The 18,383-nt window shown below is 35.7% G+C and overlaps 1 protein-coding gene across 17 annotated transcripts in view; it reads left to right on the top strand.

Moving 5' to 3' along the window:
* The window catches only part of LOC123531196 (uncharacterized), a 212,904-nt gene that overhangs the window by 26,596 nt on the left and 167,925 nt on the right, over window positions 1–18,383 (top strand). For 16 of the 17 annotated variants that reach the window (XM_053518550.1, XM_053518556.1, XM_053518552.1 and 13 more), the window contains exon 6: window positions 2,532–9,404. In XM_053518550.1, coding sequence (XP_053374525.1) covers window positions 2,532–9,404 — 6,873 coding nt within the window. The remainder of the gene's footprint in view (window positions 1–2,531; window positions 9,405–18,383) is intronic. The other variant, XM_053518559.1, reaches the window with a different exon arrangement.

Genomic DNA, 18,383 nt, shown 5'->3' with positions numbered 1-18,383 from the left:
GACATTGACAGTTTTGCACACCAGTCTTAAAACTGACTTTCAGTGACCATGAATGTGACCTACTGACCTACTTTATAATATTTTAGTGTCAGCATGTTGCTCATATTACTCAGGTCAGCGATTCAGGGTTATCATGACCCTCTTGTTACTCCTGTCTGTGCTCTAAGTCGAACAGTTCTCATCCAATCTTCACCAAACTTGAACAAAATGTGTTTGACCATAAGTCCTTGGCCAAGTTCATTAACTAGCCAAATAGGCTCTTCAGAATTATGGCCATTGAATTACCGAAAATCGGCCTTTTTACTCTTGTCCCCGCTCTAAATCGAACATTTTTCATCTGATCTTCACCAAGCTTGAACAAAATGTGTTTGACCTTAATTCTTCGGCCAAGTGTAATAACTAGTCAACTCAGCCCAGGCACTCCAGAATTATGGCCCTTGAATTACCGAAAATCAGCCTTTTTACTCATCTGTACTCCAAGTCGAACAGTTCTCATCCGATCTTCACCAAATTTGAACAAAATGTGTTTGACCATAAGTCCTCAGCCAAGTTTGATAGCTAGCCAAATGGGCCCAGGCACTTCGGATTATGGCCCTTGAATTATCGAAAATCAGCCTTTTTACTCTTGTCCGCGCTCTTAGTCGAACAGTTCTCATCCGATCTTCATCAAACTTTCAAGAACCAAATGTTTTTGACAATAACTCCTCGGCCAAATTCATTGACTAGCCACATCGCCTGAGGCACTTCAGAATTACGGTCCTTGAATTACCCAAAATGAGCCCTTTTACTCTTCAAAGGAATATTTGTAGCGAGTAAACAGTATAATAATGATAATTATTTAGATGATTAGGCAGTTGTGGCAGACATGCGCTTTTCTCAAAAGCAGCTCTAGTTTAATATAATTAGATCTGTGAAGACATTAATTGGTGAAATTGATATTTTGTAAGAATTTTAAAAGAAAAACAGCTTGAGAATGGCTAATTAAAACATTTTCATATATAATTTAATTTGATAAAAAAGAAACAAACAGGCAATGGATGATAACAACTCAACACATTGAAGATGACACACGCACATTGATATTAACAACTTTATCGAAAACACAATTATAAATGCTAATTGCAGGCCCAGATCCAGAAATTTTTGACTTGGGTGGGGGGCACCAGTCTAGAATGAAGAAGTCACTGCCGAGGCGCATAGCGAAGTATTTTAGGGGTGCCTTTTCCCATATTAGTGGGAGTCAGGGGGGGGTCACCCCCTGGAATTTTGTTGGAATTCAGGTATAATATAGTGGCCTCTTGTGTTATTTGTGGCTGTACTCCCCTTATTTTGTTGAAATAGAGGCATGAAATGGTGACCTCTAGTGCATTTTTAGGTCTGAAGTTTGAGGTAATGGAGGGTTTACTCCCCTCTTGGTGGGGGGTGGGGCAGGGGGCTCTCACCCTGGAAAATTTTGAAATACAAGTATGAAATGGTGGCCTCTGGTGTGTTTCTGGGTCTAAATTTTGAGAAAAAATTTATTCCTTTGCCAAAATAGTATGTTGCATCATTGATGAGTATAGGTCACTTCTCAGCCAAATGGGGGGCACAGGCCCCACGGCTCGGCCCTGGATTCGGGCCTGAATTGTGCAAGACTGTATCCAACGTGTTACTGTTTTGACACTTTTTAATTGGTGCCGACTTTTCTTATTGAACATCTCACAGTTTCACTAAGTTTTGCAAATTAGGGGTCTTTTAAGATAACGCGGTCAATAATTGGAACATGATCACTCGCTAAGCTCCCGCTGCATACATGTAAATTGTAAATTCGGTAACCATGGTAGTGCTGTTTGACACGTGTAGGTTTCACATGTAAGAACAAAATGATATACTAGATCTATTCCTGTGGAAGTTATAAAAAAACTTGATATCCACGACGAATTTACGTCCCCACGAAACAGCTGTTTTGGCCAAAACCACAAAATTTCTTGCCGACCAAATAAAATTATTTCACAGTATTTGTTCTTTACAATAGCTTAACATCTGCAAGTGTATAGATGATTGTTCTCTTTCAAACTTTGTTTTCATGTTTGTTTTTTAAAAAAATTTGTCAAGATATTCTAAATAACAGAAAAAGTGATAGTTTTGTTGACAGTTTGCATTTTTAAGTTAGTGAAACAAGCACATTGTAAATATTTTATTTCCAGTGGAAAACATGACATGTAGAAGCATATGCCTTTACTATCATTTAAAGTGGTTCGTAAAGTTAAAATAATTGGAAGTAAATTAAGCTAAGCATATACATGTAAATATGTAAAAAAAATCTTATAATTTTTGAATTTACTGTGCATAATTATGTTCAGAATTCCAAATACTTTGTTATAGGTGCTAAAGAATTTTTCCTGTTTTCTTTCTGAAAATGACTAAAACTTTATAGTCAGTGTTTGATAGGTTAAATGTTCAATTTGTTCCTTTTTTATTGTTTCTAAAGATATTACTAATAAACATGATTTTTATTATATATCCTGACAAGTCTTTTACCTTTTTTGCAGGCAAACAATACCTTACAGACTCAAAATAGGAAACAAAAAGAAACTGCCGATGCTCTGCTTCATGCCAAAGAGGAGATTGTTTTACTCCAAGACAGTATTACACACAAAGATAAACTGCTGAATGAACTAGTAGAGAAAATGACCATTATCTCTAAAGAGTATGGATCATTGAAGCAAAACTATGCTCAGTTATCTGATAGCAGGAAGGAAAGCTTGAATGAAGAAATTGAAAAAGAAAGAAACCTTAGGTGTGAAGTTGAAACTGCATTGAAAAATGAGGTTCAGATGACTAAGTCAGAGAATGAGCATAAAATCCAAGAATTATTAGAAAGAGAGGAAGAAAGATTAGGTAAGGTCACTGAAGAGTATGACATAAAAATCAAGGATCTGGAATCCCAACTAGAAGAGTTTCAGACTAGAAATGAAGAAAACAAGTTGAATTCAGAGAAAATTATGAATGAAAATGCTGGTTTGCAGTCTTATTGTGATACATTGACAAAAGGTTTAGAATTTATGAAGGAAGAGCATGAAAAAGCTATGACTGAATTGAATGAATTGTCAGTTGGATTTAAGGTTTTGAAATCTGAGTACGACATTCTTGTTGAAGAAAAAGGACAGTGTGAACTACAAGCTGAATCGTTGAAAGCTGAACTTGACACTATCAAAGCAGAAAGAGAACAAGTGCTTGACCAGATTAGTTGCTTAAAAAATGTGAATGAAAGTCTTGAAAAAGATATAAAAGATACATGTGAAAAATTTGAAAGAATTAAGCATGAGCATCACAAATTATTGACAGATAATACTGTCTTGGCAGATGAAATAGTAAAACTAAAAGAAGACAATGCAATGTACCAAAGTCAGATTGCTGAGTATGAAGGTAAATTAAGTGAAAGTGAAGAAATATTTGATGAAAACCACTCACTTCATGGGCAGAATGATGAACTAAATAACAAAATAAACAACCAGAAGGATGTGATAGCCTCGATAAAAAATGAACTTGAAGTACTGACCATGGAAAATTCACAGTATGTTAGTCAAATGAAAGATTTGTCAACTGGCTTGCAGCAGACGAAGAAGGAAAATGGTGATTTAAAAGCAGAAAATGAACAATTACAAAGTGAGGTTACAAACTTGAAGGATATGTTATCATTATTAGAGGAGGAAAGTTTGCAATATAAGGACAATCAGTTAGTATTGAATGAGGAAATCCAAAATTTAAAGCAGTGCCTAGCAAAGTCTAGCACTGAGTCTTCAGCTAAAGTGCCTTTATTACTTGCTAGTAAACAGAACAAGATACAGTCCTTTGAAACTGACAAAAGTGAGATAAAGTCAGATTATGAAGAACATATTATGGTAAATGAAGAACTGATAGTAGCTCAGGAAGTCTTATCTCAAAGTGAGGCAATACCACAGGTGTTCATTAGACATAGAGTAGATGAAGGCGATAAAACCTTCAAACATGATGATGCTGATGAAAATTCAGACTCTAACAGAAAATTAGTCTCGGAAGAGAGTTCAGTATCAGATTTTGCTAAAATTTCCGAAAGTGATAACAAGGTCACAGAACTTGAAGAAGAGATAAAACGACTGAACACTGTGATAATTGAAATCCAGGCTTCGACAGTTTCAAAAGAAGATGTAACTAGTTCTAAGAAACTACTGCAAAATGATCTTTCAAATGAGACTGGAAATAAGTTAGATACAATGTCTGCTGTTAGTAATAGTAATGATACCGCATATGAATCCTTGCATTATGAACACACACATTTAAACCAAGTAGAAACAGAATATGCAGATTCTGAAGTGGATGTTTTAGCAGAAAGACTACTAAATATGCAACAGGAATTTAAATTGGTGACTCAGGCATTACATCATAAAACCAAAGAATGTGAAGACCTTCATCATGAATTACAAAGAGTGACACAAAAGCAATTGCCAGCTATACCAACACCAACTGATGTTTGTGGAGACATTTTAATTGATAATGGTGAAAAACAGAAAGTCAGTGAACTGCCCAAGGTAAGTGAGACAAGTTCAGTTACCAGTTTGGAAAAGGAGGTTAACATGCATGCTTCTTCCTCTTTATGTTCTGTTCAGAATGATGGTGTCGTTACTTTGGGTACCCTAGATAGTTTACCTGGGATTATGTGTAAAGGTGATAGTGATATCTATGTTGATCAAGATACATTTCAGAATGTGACTGAAGATGCAGTTGATGAAACAAGACATTTGGATGTTCCACAGAAAGAGCTAAATAAAATGGACAGTAAAGAATATGAACCTGAATATGGTGTTCCTGAAAGTTTGTCAAAAGAATTGACTGAAATTAAAGAACAAATACAAATTCAAGAAATGGAGACCATTAAATGGAAGGATGCATATGACCAGATGCTTAACAAAAGTACAGATTTGATTAAGTCTGTTGAATTAGTCAAAAGTAGAGAAGAGTCGTTAAAACATGAAATTGAATCAAAGGAAGAAATTGTGGCAAAGTTGAGAAAAGATCAAGAAAATTCAGAAACTGTAGTTGCAGAATGTCAAGTGAAAATGAAAAAGCTAGATGATATAGCCATTGAAAGGGAAGAGAGGATGAAGGAGTTAACTTATGAAAATGAAAAATTAACATGGGAAAGGGATGAAATGAATGAGTCAGTTTCAGATCTTGAAAAACAGTTGCTAGAAATGAAAACAATGAAATGTGATATTGAATTTCAGAAAGTGCAGTATGAGGAAGAACTGAGCAGAGTGAAAGAACGTCTTGAGTATCTTGAATCTTCTGATAATGACATTATTGAAATTAAAGACATGCTTGAAAAATTACAGGAAGAAAGAGAAAATATTATTAGAGAAAATGAGAAATTGCAATGCTCTTTGTCTGCTCAAATTGAAGAAAATGAAAAATTGCTGGAAACTATGGAATGTTTGCATAAAGAAAATGCTACCTTTCTTGAAAAAATTGAAGTTTCAAGTGTTGAAATTAGAGATCTTAGCAAAGAACTGGCAGAAAGCAAATTAGTGATTGGAAATTATGAAGATACATTAAAAGAAGTAACTAGTGAAAAAGAATCACAGGAATCAAGGTTTGAAAGTGAAATTGAAGGATTACTTGAAGAAAACTCAACTTTGAAAACCAATGTCCAGATGAAAAATGTTGAATGCGAGACGTTGAAAGCTGACAATGAACGATTACAAAGTTTCTTTCCAAATATTGATCAAGAAAGTGAAAACAATAGTTTGTTGAAAATGAAAAATCTTGAATTGGAGGAAAGAGAGAAAGAATTGGGGAAGGAAAATGAACATCTGATAGCTGAATTAATGGAAACTCAAAGTAAAGTGGCAGAAATTGCTGAAGAAAATGAATTATTACTTGATAAATGTGAAGAATTCCAAAGAATAATTGGTGAACTTGATGATGAAAAAACTTCATTATTAGAATCAGTGGAAAGGACAAGACTGGATATTAATGATAAATTGAAAGAAAATGATTCCGTAATAGAAAAATATGAAAATCAGCTTGAATGTTTAGACCAAGAAAATTCAACATTAAAAACACAAATTTTAAGCTTACATCAAGAAATAGAAGACAACCTTCAAATAGAAAATGAAAATGCAATATCAGAGGCAAAAAGTTTAAAAAGAGAAAAAGAAATTTTACAACAAGAAAATCAAGAATATAAAGAAAAGATGAATGGTTTAGAGCAAGATTTGTTGGGTTTAGTAGAACAAGTAAAATTGTATGAAGGAACAGTGACAGAAAAAGAAGATGTTTCATTAAGATTAGAAGGGCATATTCAAGAACTTCTTCAAGAAAATGCTCAACTGAAAGAAAAGTATGTTAGTATTGAAACTGATTTCCATGACCTTAAAAACACTGAAATATACTTAAAAGAACAAATGAAAGTTTACGAAAGTGCCCTGAATTCAGAAGGAGGAAGCAGTGGACAAGAAGTTGACAGATTGAATGCTCAGCTAGAGTTAGAAAGGAAGTACAAAGCAAAATTTGAAAAAGATTTAAAACATGCACAAAACAGAATGAACTACTTAGAAAATGAATATAAAGATATGAAAGATAAGAATGATTTGTTAGAAAAAGAATTAAAGCTTGCAGTCGACAAGAATAATGAAGCAGAGAAGATTGCATGTAAAATGAATGGCAAGCTCAATAATGCACTTCTTGACAAGCAAGACTTAATGAATGAAAAATGTGAACTTCAGAAATCTTTTAATGAAGTTTCTAAGAGAAATGAAGTGTTAAAGGTTGAAGTCTGTACATTACAAAATCATTTGCAAGCTGTATCCGATAATAGAAATCATGTTAGAAACCAGATTGAAATACTTGCGGCTGAAGTTGAACATTTACGTGATACAAATGCTTTGATGCAAGCTCATGATAGGGAAATTAGTACTAGGTATACTGTGATGATCTCTGAGTGTAACACACTTTCAGAGAAAATGTCATTGATTGCTGAAGAAAATGAAAAGCTGCAAAGCACAGTTCAGAAATTAGAGGTGGAGATTGAAGACAATAAATGTGCAGACAGGTCAGTTGAAGACAGTATACGTGAAAATCTTAGTGGCATTACAGAAGAGGTGAATGAATTACGCAATGAAAATGAAAGTTTAACACTTGAAATTAAAAAACTGAAAGTAGAATTAACTGAAAAAGAAGAAATGTGTGAAGCCACAAATGAACTTTTAATTGAAAATGAGACTCTTACATCTGAAAATGAAGACTTAAAGCAACAAAATGATGAATTGAAAAGCAATTTCCAGTGTTTACGGGAGAAGTTAGTGAAGTTGGATGAATTAATTGAAAGAAACAAAGCTGCAGAACTTGATAATGATGCTCTGGTTGAAAGGCTTGATGTGCTACATAAAAAAATAAGTGAAATCCAGAAAGAGAAACAATCACTTCAGGTCATGACTGATGACCTAACAACCATGTTACACGATATGCAGACAAAATATGAAGAAGTTAAGTCTGAAATGGAGAGTACAAAGAAGAAATGTGACAAAGAAATTAATCACTTACAAAATCAGCTTCATGAAATGAATGAGGATGTTAGCGAATTGAGAAAAATGTTAGATTATATGGAGAATGAGATGTATAATAACGCTGAGGAGAAAAATATTTTAAAAGAGAATTTGGAACAGCAACAGAGTCAGTTTGCTGAAGTTTGTGAACAAAAACAAAAACTTGAAGAAATTCTTAGTGATAAGCAACAAAAAGATTTGAAAAATATGCAGATGGCTTCACAGAGACATAAGAATAATGAATTGAATACATCAAGAAATGAACAAGACCTTCCATGCAGTGAACAAAGCACATTGCAAGATGATGGGAATCAGCCTGGAGCAAGAGAAATAAGTGACCATCCTTTGACAGAAGTACTAAGAGATAGCATGGACAGTGACCTCTCTGATATACTTCCTTCGTTTGAAAGTGCATTGCATTTATTTGGTTTAGCTTCATCTGGTGAAACTGTTCATTCAAGTAGAATGGTTCAGACTAACATATCAGTTAGAGAAGGTGAAAATATTGGCTTTCTTTTAAATGATACTGAAAATGACAAAGAATTTGTAAAAAAAGACATTGAAACACAAACGGAAACTCCAGCAAATAAAACTGTGAAACAGCTTTCTTTAGAAGTCTTTCCAAATATTGATATTGATGGAATTGATTTAGAATTGCCATTAAACCAAAGTCCTGAAAATGAAATTTCACATGCGAATATGTGTACATCTGATCTTACTGTTGGTGATAATGTACATCTTGTCAGTTACAATTGCAGTGACAGAAATGAAAATATCCCAGTCCTACTTCTTACTCCAGAAGCACACAGGGCTGAGATGGTGACTTACACAGAGGAAACTGTAGATATGTATAAAGGTGATGAAATGGATGTTAGTCCAAAGGAAATGTGCCATTCTTCAAATCAGACAGAAAGTCAGTTAAGTAAGAAATGTGACATTGCTAGTCAGGTAGAATTTCAAAGGAAGTCAGTGTCTTGCCAGATTGACATACCATTTAAACAAAGTTCTGAAAACACAAGGTTGTTAAGTTTTGTAATAGACAATGATGAAAATACGCTGGACACATTTCCTGCAGATATTTCTGTTTTATCAGCAGATAGTGGAATACTTTCAGCTTGTGCTGGGGCTGATGGGAAAAATCAACCATTTCAATATCCAGGGAATAATTTTATGAAAAATTCTGCTGATGTGACTGTTCAGAATCTTGATCAGAATAAAACTAATGACTTTGGACAAATAGACAAGGTAGATGGTAATGATCATGATCATATTGCAAAGGAAATTCAATTTTCAGAAATTTGTATTCAGACTGACATTAGTTTTGAAGGTGAAGTTGAAATTGCACTTGCTAATTTGAAAGAAAATGTAGAGGCTGAATTCAAAGAAAAATCAAAAGAATTGGAGACAGATATTGAGACTAGAGTACTGAAAAATATGGAGTTTAGAGAAAAGAAGATCCAGTTGCTTGAAGAAAGTTATGACAAAAAAGTAAAGCAGATGGAATATGACATTGAAGAGAAATATGAACATAAGTTTCGAATGAGGGAAGTTGAAATTGTCATGGAAGCTGACAGAGACAAAAAAGCACAGGCAGCAGAAGTTAAAAATGCTGCAGAAATAGAGATTGAAAAGATCAAAAGAGAAAAAGACCAACAGTTTGTTGAAACACTCCAGAAAGTGAAAGCGGATCTTGCCAAACAGCAGGGTAGAGAAGCTGGTGTCATAAGGGCAGTTTCCCATGACAGTCCTCGCAGAAAAAGTGATCTAGAGATGGGACCAAGTGGAGATGTTAAAAAACAGCATGAAGGAACTTTCCATAAACTGGCTCAAGAACATGAGGTTAGCTTAATTTTGATTCTCTGAAGCGGGAAAAACTTAGTAGCCCTGAAGCAAGCTTAACTTTGATATCCTAAAGAAAGCTTAACTTTGGCACAATAATGCAAGCTTAATTTTGATACCCTGAAGCAAGCTTAACTTTGATACCAAGAGCAAGCTTAACATTGATACACAGAAGCAAGCTTAACTTTGCTACTCTGAAGCAAGCTTATCTTTGAAACTCTAAAGCAAACTTACCGGGTAACTTTGATATGCTGCTCAAAGCAAACTTAACTTTGATATGCTGCTCAAAGCAATGTGAACCTTAATACTCTGAAGCAAGCATATCTTTGATACTCTAAAGCAAACTTGACTTTGATATGCTGCTCAAAGCAAACTGAACTTTAATATTCTGAAGCAAGCTTAACTCTGAAGCATTCTCCTAAGCCCTGTGAAAACTTGTACCATAGATACCCATTATAATACCATTTTTAGCTCACCTGTCACATAGTGACAAGTGCTTTTTGATACCTCGTCAGTCCATCCGTCTGTCTGTGCGTCCGTCGCAACAATTTCTTGTCTGCACGATAGTGGTTTATTATGAATTTTATTTTAACCAACTTGCACACAACTTGTATCACAATAAGATCTCGATTCCTTTCTTGAACTGGCCAGATCCATTACAGGTTCCAGAGTTATGGCCCCTGAAAGGGCCAAATTAGCTATTTTGACCTTGTCTGCACAATAGCAGCTTTATTTATAATTTTATTTTTAACCAAACTGGCACACAACTTGTATCACATAAGATCTCGATTCCTTTCTGAACTGGCAGATCCTTAGGTTCCAGAGTTATGGCCCCTGAAAGGGCCAAATTAGCTATTTTGACCTTGTCTGCACAATAGCAGCTTATTTATATTTATTTTAACAAACTGCACACAACTTGTATCACCATAGATCTGGTTCCTTTCTAGAACTGGTCAGATTCCTTTATGGGTTCCAGAGTTATGGCCCCTGAAAGGGCCAGAATTAGCTATTTTGACCTTGTCTGCACAATAGCAGCTTCATTTATAACCTGTTATTCAACAAACTGACAGTTTTATGATTGGGTATTTGGTTCCTTCTGACTGGCGAGTCCTTTGGGTGCCGAGTTTGGCCGCGGGTCCAGAATGTGTTTTTCCAGTCAATAACTTTTTATTCGGTAAAGATTTTAAAAAACTGGTAGTTATGTAGCTTATTCAAGCGAATGGCTGGGATTGGTTGGGGGGTTACTGGGTTCAGGTCAACGTTGGTCATCTGTAACTTATAATAGCATAAAAGGGTTTGTTTCCGGTCAATAACTTATTGTTCCGGTAAAGTTCTGTTTGAATAAAACTTGGTATGTATGTAGCTTATATCAAGACAAAGGCTTGGATTGATTTTGGGGTTTCTGGGGTCAAGGTCAAGGTCACTGTTACTTAAAATAGAAAAAGGGTTTCCGGTCAATAACTTAACTTAGGAATGAGCTATCATGATGAAACTTGGTGTATAGAAAACTTATATAAAGTTGTAGCTTGGGATTGATTTTGGGGTTTCTGGGATCAAGGTCAAGGTCATTGTTACTAAAAATAGGGTTAGGGTTAGGTTAGGGTTAGGGTTAGCATATCTTCTACATACATGGAGGGATTTTGATGAAAGTTGGCACAATTATACACCATCATGAGACGAAGTGTCTTGCGCAGTTCCCTTCTTTAGAATTACTTCCCTTTGTTGTTACTATAAATAGCTTATATTGTAACTTTTTCATTACTAGACGTAGGGAAAAATCGAGACCACTTTTCTGTAGTACAACATGCATGTTACATCCAATTTTTAGGTGTATTTTGACCAATCTCTACCTGGTAAGGATTTCTGTGTGGACTTAAAAATTTTTTTTTTTTTTTCTTTTTTTTTTTTTTTTTTTTTTTTTAAGATTAACTTCCCTTAGTTGTTACTATAAATAACTTATATTGTAACTTTTTTATAATTGACCATAGGGAAAAACCAAGACCACTTTTCTGTGGTACAACATAGTTGTTACTTTCTAATTTTAGGTGTATTTTAAGGTATCTCTACCTGGTAAGGAGTTTTTTTGTGGACTTAGAAAAACAAAAGAATTACAATGGTTACTAAACAACCACAAAATTAAAATTACATCTGCAAATACAGGTGCTAGAGTCAAGAAATTTGCTGTGACAGGCGTATTATGTGACATTCTGGCACTCTTGTTTATTCTTATGAAAAGTGTTGAAAACCTGGTTTCGTGGCATTGCCGCGTTTCTTGTGATTTGAATTTAATCAAACTTGCACAAAACTTGTGTCACCATAAGAGCTCGGTTTCTTTCTTGAACCGGCCAGATCCCATAATGGATTCCAGAGTTATGGCCACTGAACGGGCCAAAATTAGCTATTTTGACCTTGTCTGCACCATAGCAGCTTCTTTTATGATTTGATTTTAACCAAACTTGCACAAATCTTGTATCACCACAAGATCTTCGTTCCTTTCTTGAACTGGCCAGATTCCTTCATGGGTTCCAGAGTTATGGCCCCTTAAAGGTCCGATATTGGCTATTGGCTTTGCAGCCATATAGAGACTTCATTTATGGTTTTATTTGATACAAACTTCCAAAATATCTTCAACAACAATAAATCTTGGATTCCATGACAAATCAGATCCGTTCGTAGGTTCCAGAGTTATTTTATATCTGATTACCTCCCCTGATTGTAATCAAAATGGATTTATATCAGTAAGTCCTTATTATAGGACTTATTTGAAATTTCATTATTGTCATTAGTTGGACTGAGCCAATGAGGGTAGATAACTATGGACTGATTTTATGTCAAATTACCTCCCTTTATTTCAAATTAAAATGGGTATATCTCCGTAACTAATGAAGATACTGATTTGAAATTTCATTTATGTCAACAGATTTATTTGGCAGATCTTTCTTTTGTTAACTTACAATCATTTTTTTTTTAATTACTTCCCTTTTACTTTACTATTGATAGCTTGTTTTTAGTAACTTTTTTATTATTGGCCGTAGGGAAAAACCGAGACCACTTTTCTGTGGTACAACATGGATGGTACCTCCAATTCTTAGGTGTATTTTGACATATCTGTACCTTGTGAGAATTTTTTTTTCTTTTTGGTTTAATTTCTTCCCTTTGTTGTTCCTGTCCTTTGGACTTAGATATTTTTTCTGAGGATCTTCTTGTCCTCAAGTGCAATGATAACAGGTGAGCGATATAGGGCCATCATGGCTCTGTTGTTTGTTACAGTGATCAATCTATGAACAAAATTGACACAAGGTGACATATTGGGCCTTCCTGTTAATAGCCATTTGATCTTTAACATATCAGAACAGAAGACAGTCACACCTTTCGTTATCAGTTTGAATTGAGAAAATATTTTGGTCATGTATCCTAAATCTGATTTGCATTTGACCAAACACTGATATTGGATTATTCCAAAGGGGTTGAGCTTAAAGAATGGAAGCCAACTTCATGTGTAAATGTCAAGTGTTAAATAGGCAAATTTAGGTTTGCACTACATCTTATAAATCGTTAAACTGCTTTTTTCATACCTCCTTCGAAGAAGGAGGGGTATATTGTTTTGCAGATGTCAGTCTGTCTGTAGACCAATCTGTTTCCGAATGATAACTTAAGAAGGCTTGTGCCTAAGATCATGAAAGTTGATAGGGAGGTTGATCATGACCAGCAGATGACCCTGTTGAGTTTGAGATCAAAAGGTTAAAGGTCAGTGCCAGAGTGACCCAGAACAGTTAAACGGTTGGGCCTAGGATCATGAAACTTAATAGGGAGGTTGATCATGACCAGCAGATGACCCCTATTGATTTTGAGGTCAGTAGGTCAAAGATCAAGGTCACAATGACCCGGAACAGTTTTAGTGGTTTCCGGATAATAACTTGAGAACGCTTTGGCCTAGGATCACGAAACTTAAAAGGGAGGTTGATCATAACCAGCAGATGACCCTATTGATTTTGAGGTCAGTAGGTCAAAGGTCAAGGTCACAGTGACCCACAACAGTTAAACCGTTTCCGGACGATAACTCAAGAACACTTGGGCCTAGGATCTCGAAACATAATAGGGAGGTTGATCATGACCAGCAGATGACCCCTATGATTTTGAGGTCAGTAGGTCAAAGGTCAAGGTCACACTGACCCAGAAATTAAACGTTGACATAATTGGAACGCTTGAACCCAGGACAAACTTGATTTGATGGTTGATCATACCTAGAATACCTACTGTTTTGAGCATAGTCAAGTCAAGGTCACATTCCAGAACAATAAATGTTATGCCATATAATCTAGAAAATTTATGGCCTAAGATCACATTATACGAAGTCACTATGACTGTAAAAGATCCATAATTATGATTTGAGTCATTACATCAACTCCATGCACTGTTACAAATAATTCTAGTCCTTATGCTTACTGAAAGCATCAAGGTGGGCATTTTGTGTTCTACCAGCTCTTGTTTCACCGACACCATTCTTTACATAAAGAAATACAATAAAACTGCAATAGTTTATAGTGATAAAAGATATTGCCGAGTAATTCCGAGAAGGGCCCAATGTCTTCTAAAAAGTAACCTAGCCGACTCGACAGTTTACATGCGATCACTCGACAGACAAGTTAACTCGAAATAATTAGGTAGTCCCTTGAGTGAAGGCAATTTGACAGTACAGATTTTTGCTCCTTGTTTACATTTTAACCTTGAGTTGAATGTTTGACTGTGGTGTCCAGTCAGTATGACTGTGGTGTCCAGTCAGTAACTGAAGAAAACTTTGGCACAGGAACCTCAATCTTTGTAGGCAGGAAGGTTGTGACTGGCAGATGGTCCCTTTTGATTTTGAGTTTGGAAGGTTAGACACCAAAGTTGTGGTGACTTTGAATTGAAAATCCGTTTCTGATTAATAACTGAAGAATACTTTGACTTAAAGTTGTCAGACTTAATAGGAAGATTGCCTGTGTTCGGAAGTTGACCCCTATTGTTTTGGAGGTCAGTAGGTCAAAAGTCTAGGTTGTAGTGAACTTGAGGGACTAACCCACACATTTTAGTAGAAAAATAATTTCTCTCAAAAATCTATAAAAAGTGAGTGCATTAAAAGTGACTACTGGTACAAAGTTATTGGAAAATATACCCCCTTTTATTTTGAATTTCTGGTTAAATTTTTAGTGCCCCTTCACGCTATCCAACATCATCATCTGCATTAGGGGTATTAAAGTGGTAGCTTCAGTTTCTACAGCTTTTCCCTATTTTCACTACCGAAGATTTGAAATAGTCTAAAGTTGTCTCCTGTGACCATAATGAAATGATGTGTCATGTGCAAGACCCAGTCCCTAGCTCCAAGGTCAAGGTCACACTTAGAGGTAAAAGGGTAACAGGATCTGTTTTATGTCCGGTTCATAACTCTGCCATCCATGAAGTGATTTTCAGATAACTTGGAATAAATGTTTACCTTAATGAGACGATTTGTCATGCCAAGACCCAGACCCCTAGCTCCAAGGTCACACTTAGAAGTCAAAGGTTAACAGGGTCTGTTTTGTGTCTGGTTCATAACTCTGCCATTCATAAAGGGATTTTGAATTACTTGGCATAAATGTTCCTCATAATGAGACGACAAGTCAAATGCAAGACCCAGACCCCTAGCTCCAAGGGCACACTTACAAGTCAAAGGTTAACAGGGTCTGTTTTGTGTCTGGTTCATAACTCTGCCATTCATCAAGGGTTTTTGAATTACTTTGCATAAATGTTTCCCATAATGAGATGAGATGATACAGACCCCTAGCTCTTAAGGTCAAGGTTACACGTAGAGGTTAAAGGTTAACATGGTCTGTTTCTTTTCACGACTGTCATGTCTGATTTTGATTTTAGAAAGAATAGTAGAGCTATTAGACTCAACCGTGCGTCCACGTCCGTGTCGGCGTCGGCATCCCAATTTGGTTAAGTTTTTGTAGTAGTAATTAGTATTCATAATTTGGATGATGTTATATATCTTGTGTGCCTTGTGTATTTTGTGAAATTAATATCAAAAGAATGGATTTTCTCATAAAATGTCTGTAAAACTGATACCTCTTATATTGTCCAGAAGGGGGAAGTTACAAAACTTGTCATAATTATGTAGAATATATTGTTCAGAAAAAGTGGTTATGTTAACAAAGAAACTAGCGGTAATACAAATGTAACTTTCCTACTGGAAGCTTTATGTGCATAGTTTAACTGTTAGTTGTGTTCATTCTTAGTTACCATCTCTGGAACAAGTCTATTAATTATTCATGAAACAATTTCTGTAGACATATTAATTAACAAGATTAACCTTTTTCTTGTGGTTGTGTACCAGCTCTAATAATGCATATGAAAAGAATCATGTACTTTGCAAGACATTATTTAATATCACCATGTGAACACCATACTATGACTTGGTTGATACTGCATTAAGGGTAGTTTATATTTTAATTTTATGATTTGGGATACAATTGGATAATGAAATTTGGAATCAAAGGTTTGTTGTTGATAGATTTTTATAAACACCTTTTACATAAATTTCCGCAGAGATAACATTGTTTAATTGCATAATTTGTTGTTGTTTTGGGTTTAACGCCATTTTACGACAGTATTTTAGTTATGTAAAGGCGGGCAGTTAACCTAACCAGTGTTCCTGGATTCTGTACCAGTACAAACCTGTTCTCTGCAAGTAACTGCCAACTTATCTACATGGATCAGAGAATGAGATTCAGAAACAATGTCTTTTATCAAATAGTCACGGAGACCATAGCCTCGCCAAGGGCTCAAAGACACGACCCCGCGATCCATAGATCTGCGCTCTCCCTATTGAGCTAAGTGGGTGGGCTAAAGAGCATAATGTAGAATTGAAGTTTAAGTCTGAATCAAGGACAGCTATAAGTGTATATGCAAAAAATATTGTTATCCGCTAAATATTTCACTTCATTTTAGTTGTTCACTGTAGGTAAATCTGCTGATTTTAAACTTGACAGTTTTTATTCAAGGAAAGATGCTACTTTTTTTTAGATTCTGCATCTTTCTGTGACATATTCACGTTAGGTCACCCATTCATATACTTAAACTTACACAGCCGAAACAGCAAATTCTTTGTTTGTTAACGAAAATGCCTCCCTTTGGTCACATGATAACATAATGTGTTAACTGTTCTACTTGATGAATCCATGTTATCCAGTTTACATTTGAAGTAGCAGGAGAGTTTCAATCCTAAAAAATCATCAATTAACTTCAGTGATTAGTGATCTTTTCATTAAAAAAATATTGCATAATCAAAGATAATTACTTTTTATTACTGGGGAAGGTATAACAATTTTTTAGCACCTTTTTATACGCCCGTTTGGAAAACGGGACGTATTATGGGAACGCCCCTGGCGGTTGGGTGGATGGTCGGGCGGGCCTGCGGGCGGCGTCCACAGACTTTGTCCGGAGCATATCTTCTTCATGCATGGAGGGATTTTGATGAAACTTGGCACAGTTGTTCACCATCATGAGACGGAGTGTCCTGCGCAAGAACCGGGTCCTTAGGTCTAAGGTCAAGGTCACACTATGAGGTCAAAGGTCAAATTCAAGAATGACTTTGTCCAGAGCATATCTTCTTCATGTATGGAGGGATTTTGATGAAACTTAGCACAATTGTTCATCATCATGAGACGGAGTGTCATGCGCAAGAACCTAGGTCTAAGGTCAAGGTCACACTTAGAGATCAAAGGTCAAATTCAGGAATGATTGTCCGGAGCATTTCTTCTTCACGCATAGAGGGATTTTGATGAAACTTGGCACAATTGTTCATCATCATGAGACGGAGTGTCTTGCGCAAGAACCAGGTCCTTAGGTCTAAGGTCAAGGTCACACTTTGAGATCAAAGGTCAAATTCAAGAATGACTTTGTCCGGAGCATATCTTCTTCATGCATGGAGGGATTTTGATTTAACTTGGCACAATTGTTCACCATCATGAGACGGAGTGTCATGCGCAAGAACCAGGTCCCTAGGTCTAAGGTCAAGGTCACACTTAGAGGTCAAAGGATACAAGAATGAAAACTTTGTCAGGAGCATTTCTTCTTCATGCATGGAGGGATTTTGATATAACTTGGCACAAATGTTCACCACCACGAGATGGAGTGTCTTGCGCAAGAACTAGGTCTAAGGTCAAGGTCACACTTAGAGGCCAAAGGTCAGATACATGAATGGCTTTGTCCGAAGCATTTCTTCTTCATGCATGGAGGGATTTTGATGTAACTTGGCACAATTATACACCATTATGAGACGAAGTGTCATGCGCAGGTCCCTTCTTTTGAATTACTTCCCTTTGTTGTTACTATAAATAGCTTGTATTATAACTTTTTCATTACTAGTCATAGCGAAAAATCGAGACCACTTTTCTGTAGTACAACATGCATGTTACATCCAATTCTGAGGTGTATTTTGACCTATCTCTACCTGGTAAGGATTTTTGTGTGGACTTACAATTTTTTTTGGGGGGGGGGATTTTTTTATATTTTATTTGATTTTTTTTTAAAGATTAACTTCCCTTAGTTGTTACTATAAATAACTTATATTGTAACTTTTTTTTAAAATTGACCGTAGGGAAAAACCAAGACTACTTTTCTGTGGTACAACATACATGTTACTTTCAAATTTTAGGTGTATTTTAAGGTATCTCTACCTGGTAAGGAGTTTTTATGTGGATTTAGTAAAACAAAAGAATTACAATAACTGCTACCACAAAATTAAAAATCCATTTGCAAATACAGGTGCTAGTGTAAAGAAATTTTCTGTGACAGGCGTATATTGTGACATTCTGGCACTCTTGTTACCAGACATGTTGCGTATTGACAGTTTTCACCTACACTGCCGGCAGCTAAATAAACAAAACTCTTACGCAATTAATCAGAACGTTGGAAAGAAAGAGAATCTCTGATTTTTCCAAGCTTCCCAGTCAAAGC

This window comes from Mercenaria mercenaria, chromosome 11 (genome assembly GCF_021730395.1).
Source record: "Mercenaria mercenaria strain notata chromosome 11, MADL_Memer_1, whole genome shotgun sequence".
Lineage (NCBI taxonomy): Eukaryota > Metazoa > Mollusca > Bivalvia > Venerida > Veneridae > Mercenaria > Mercenaria mercenaria.
Note: the sequence above shows the minus strand (reverse complement) of the source record. Positions and strands in the feature narration are given on the sequence as shown.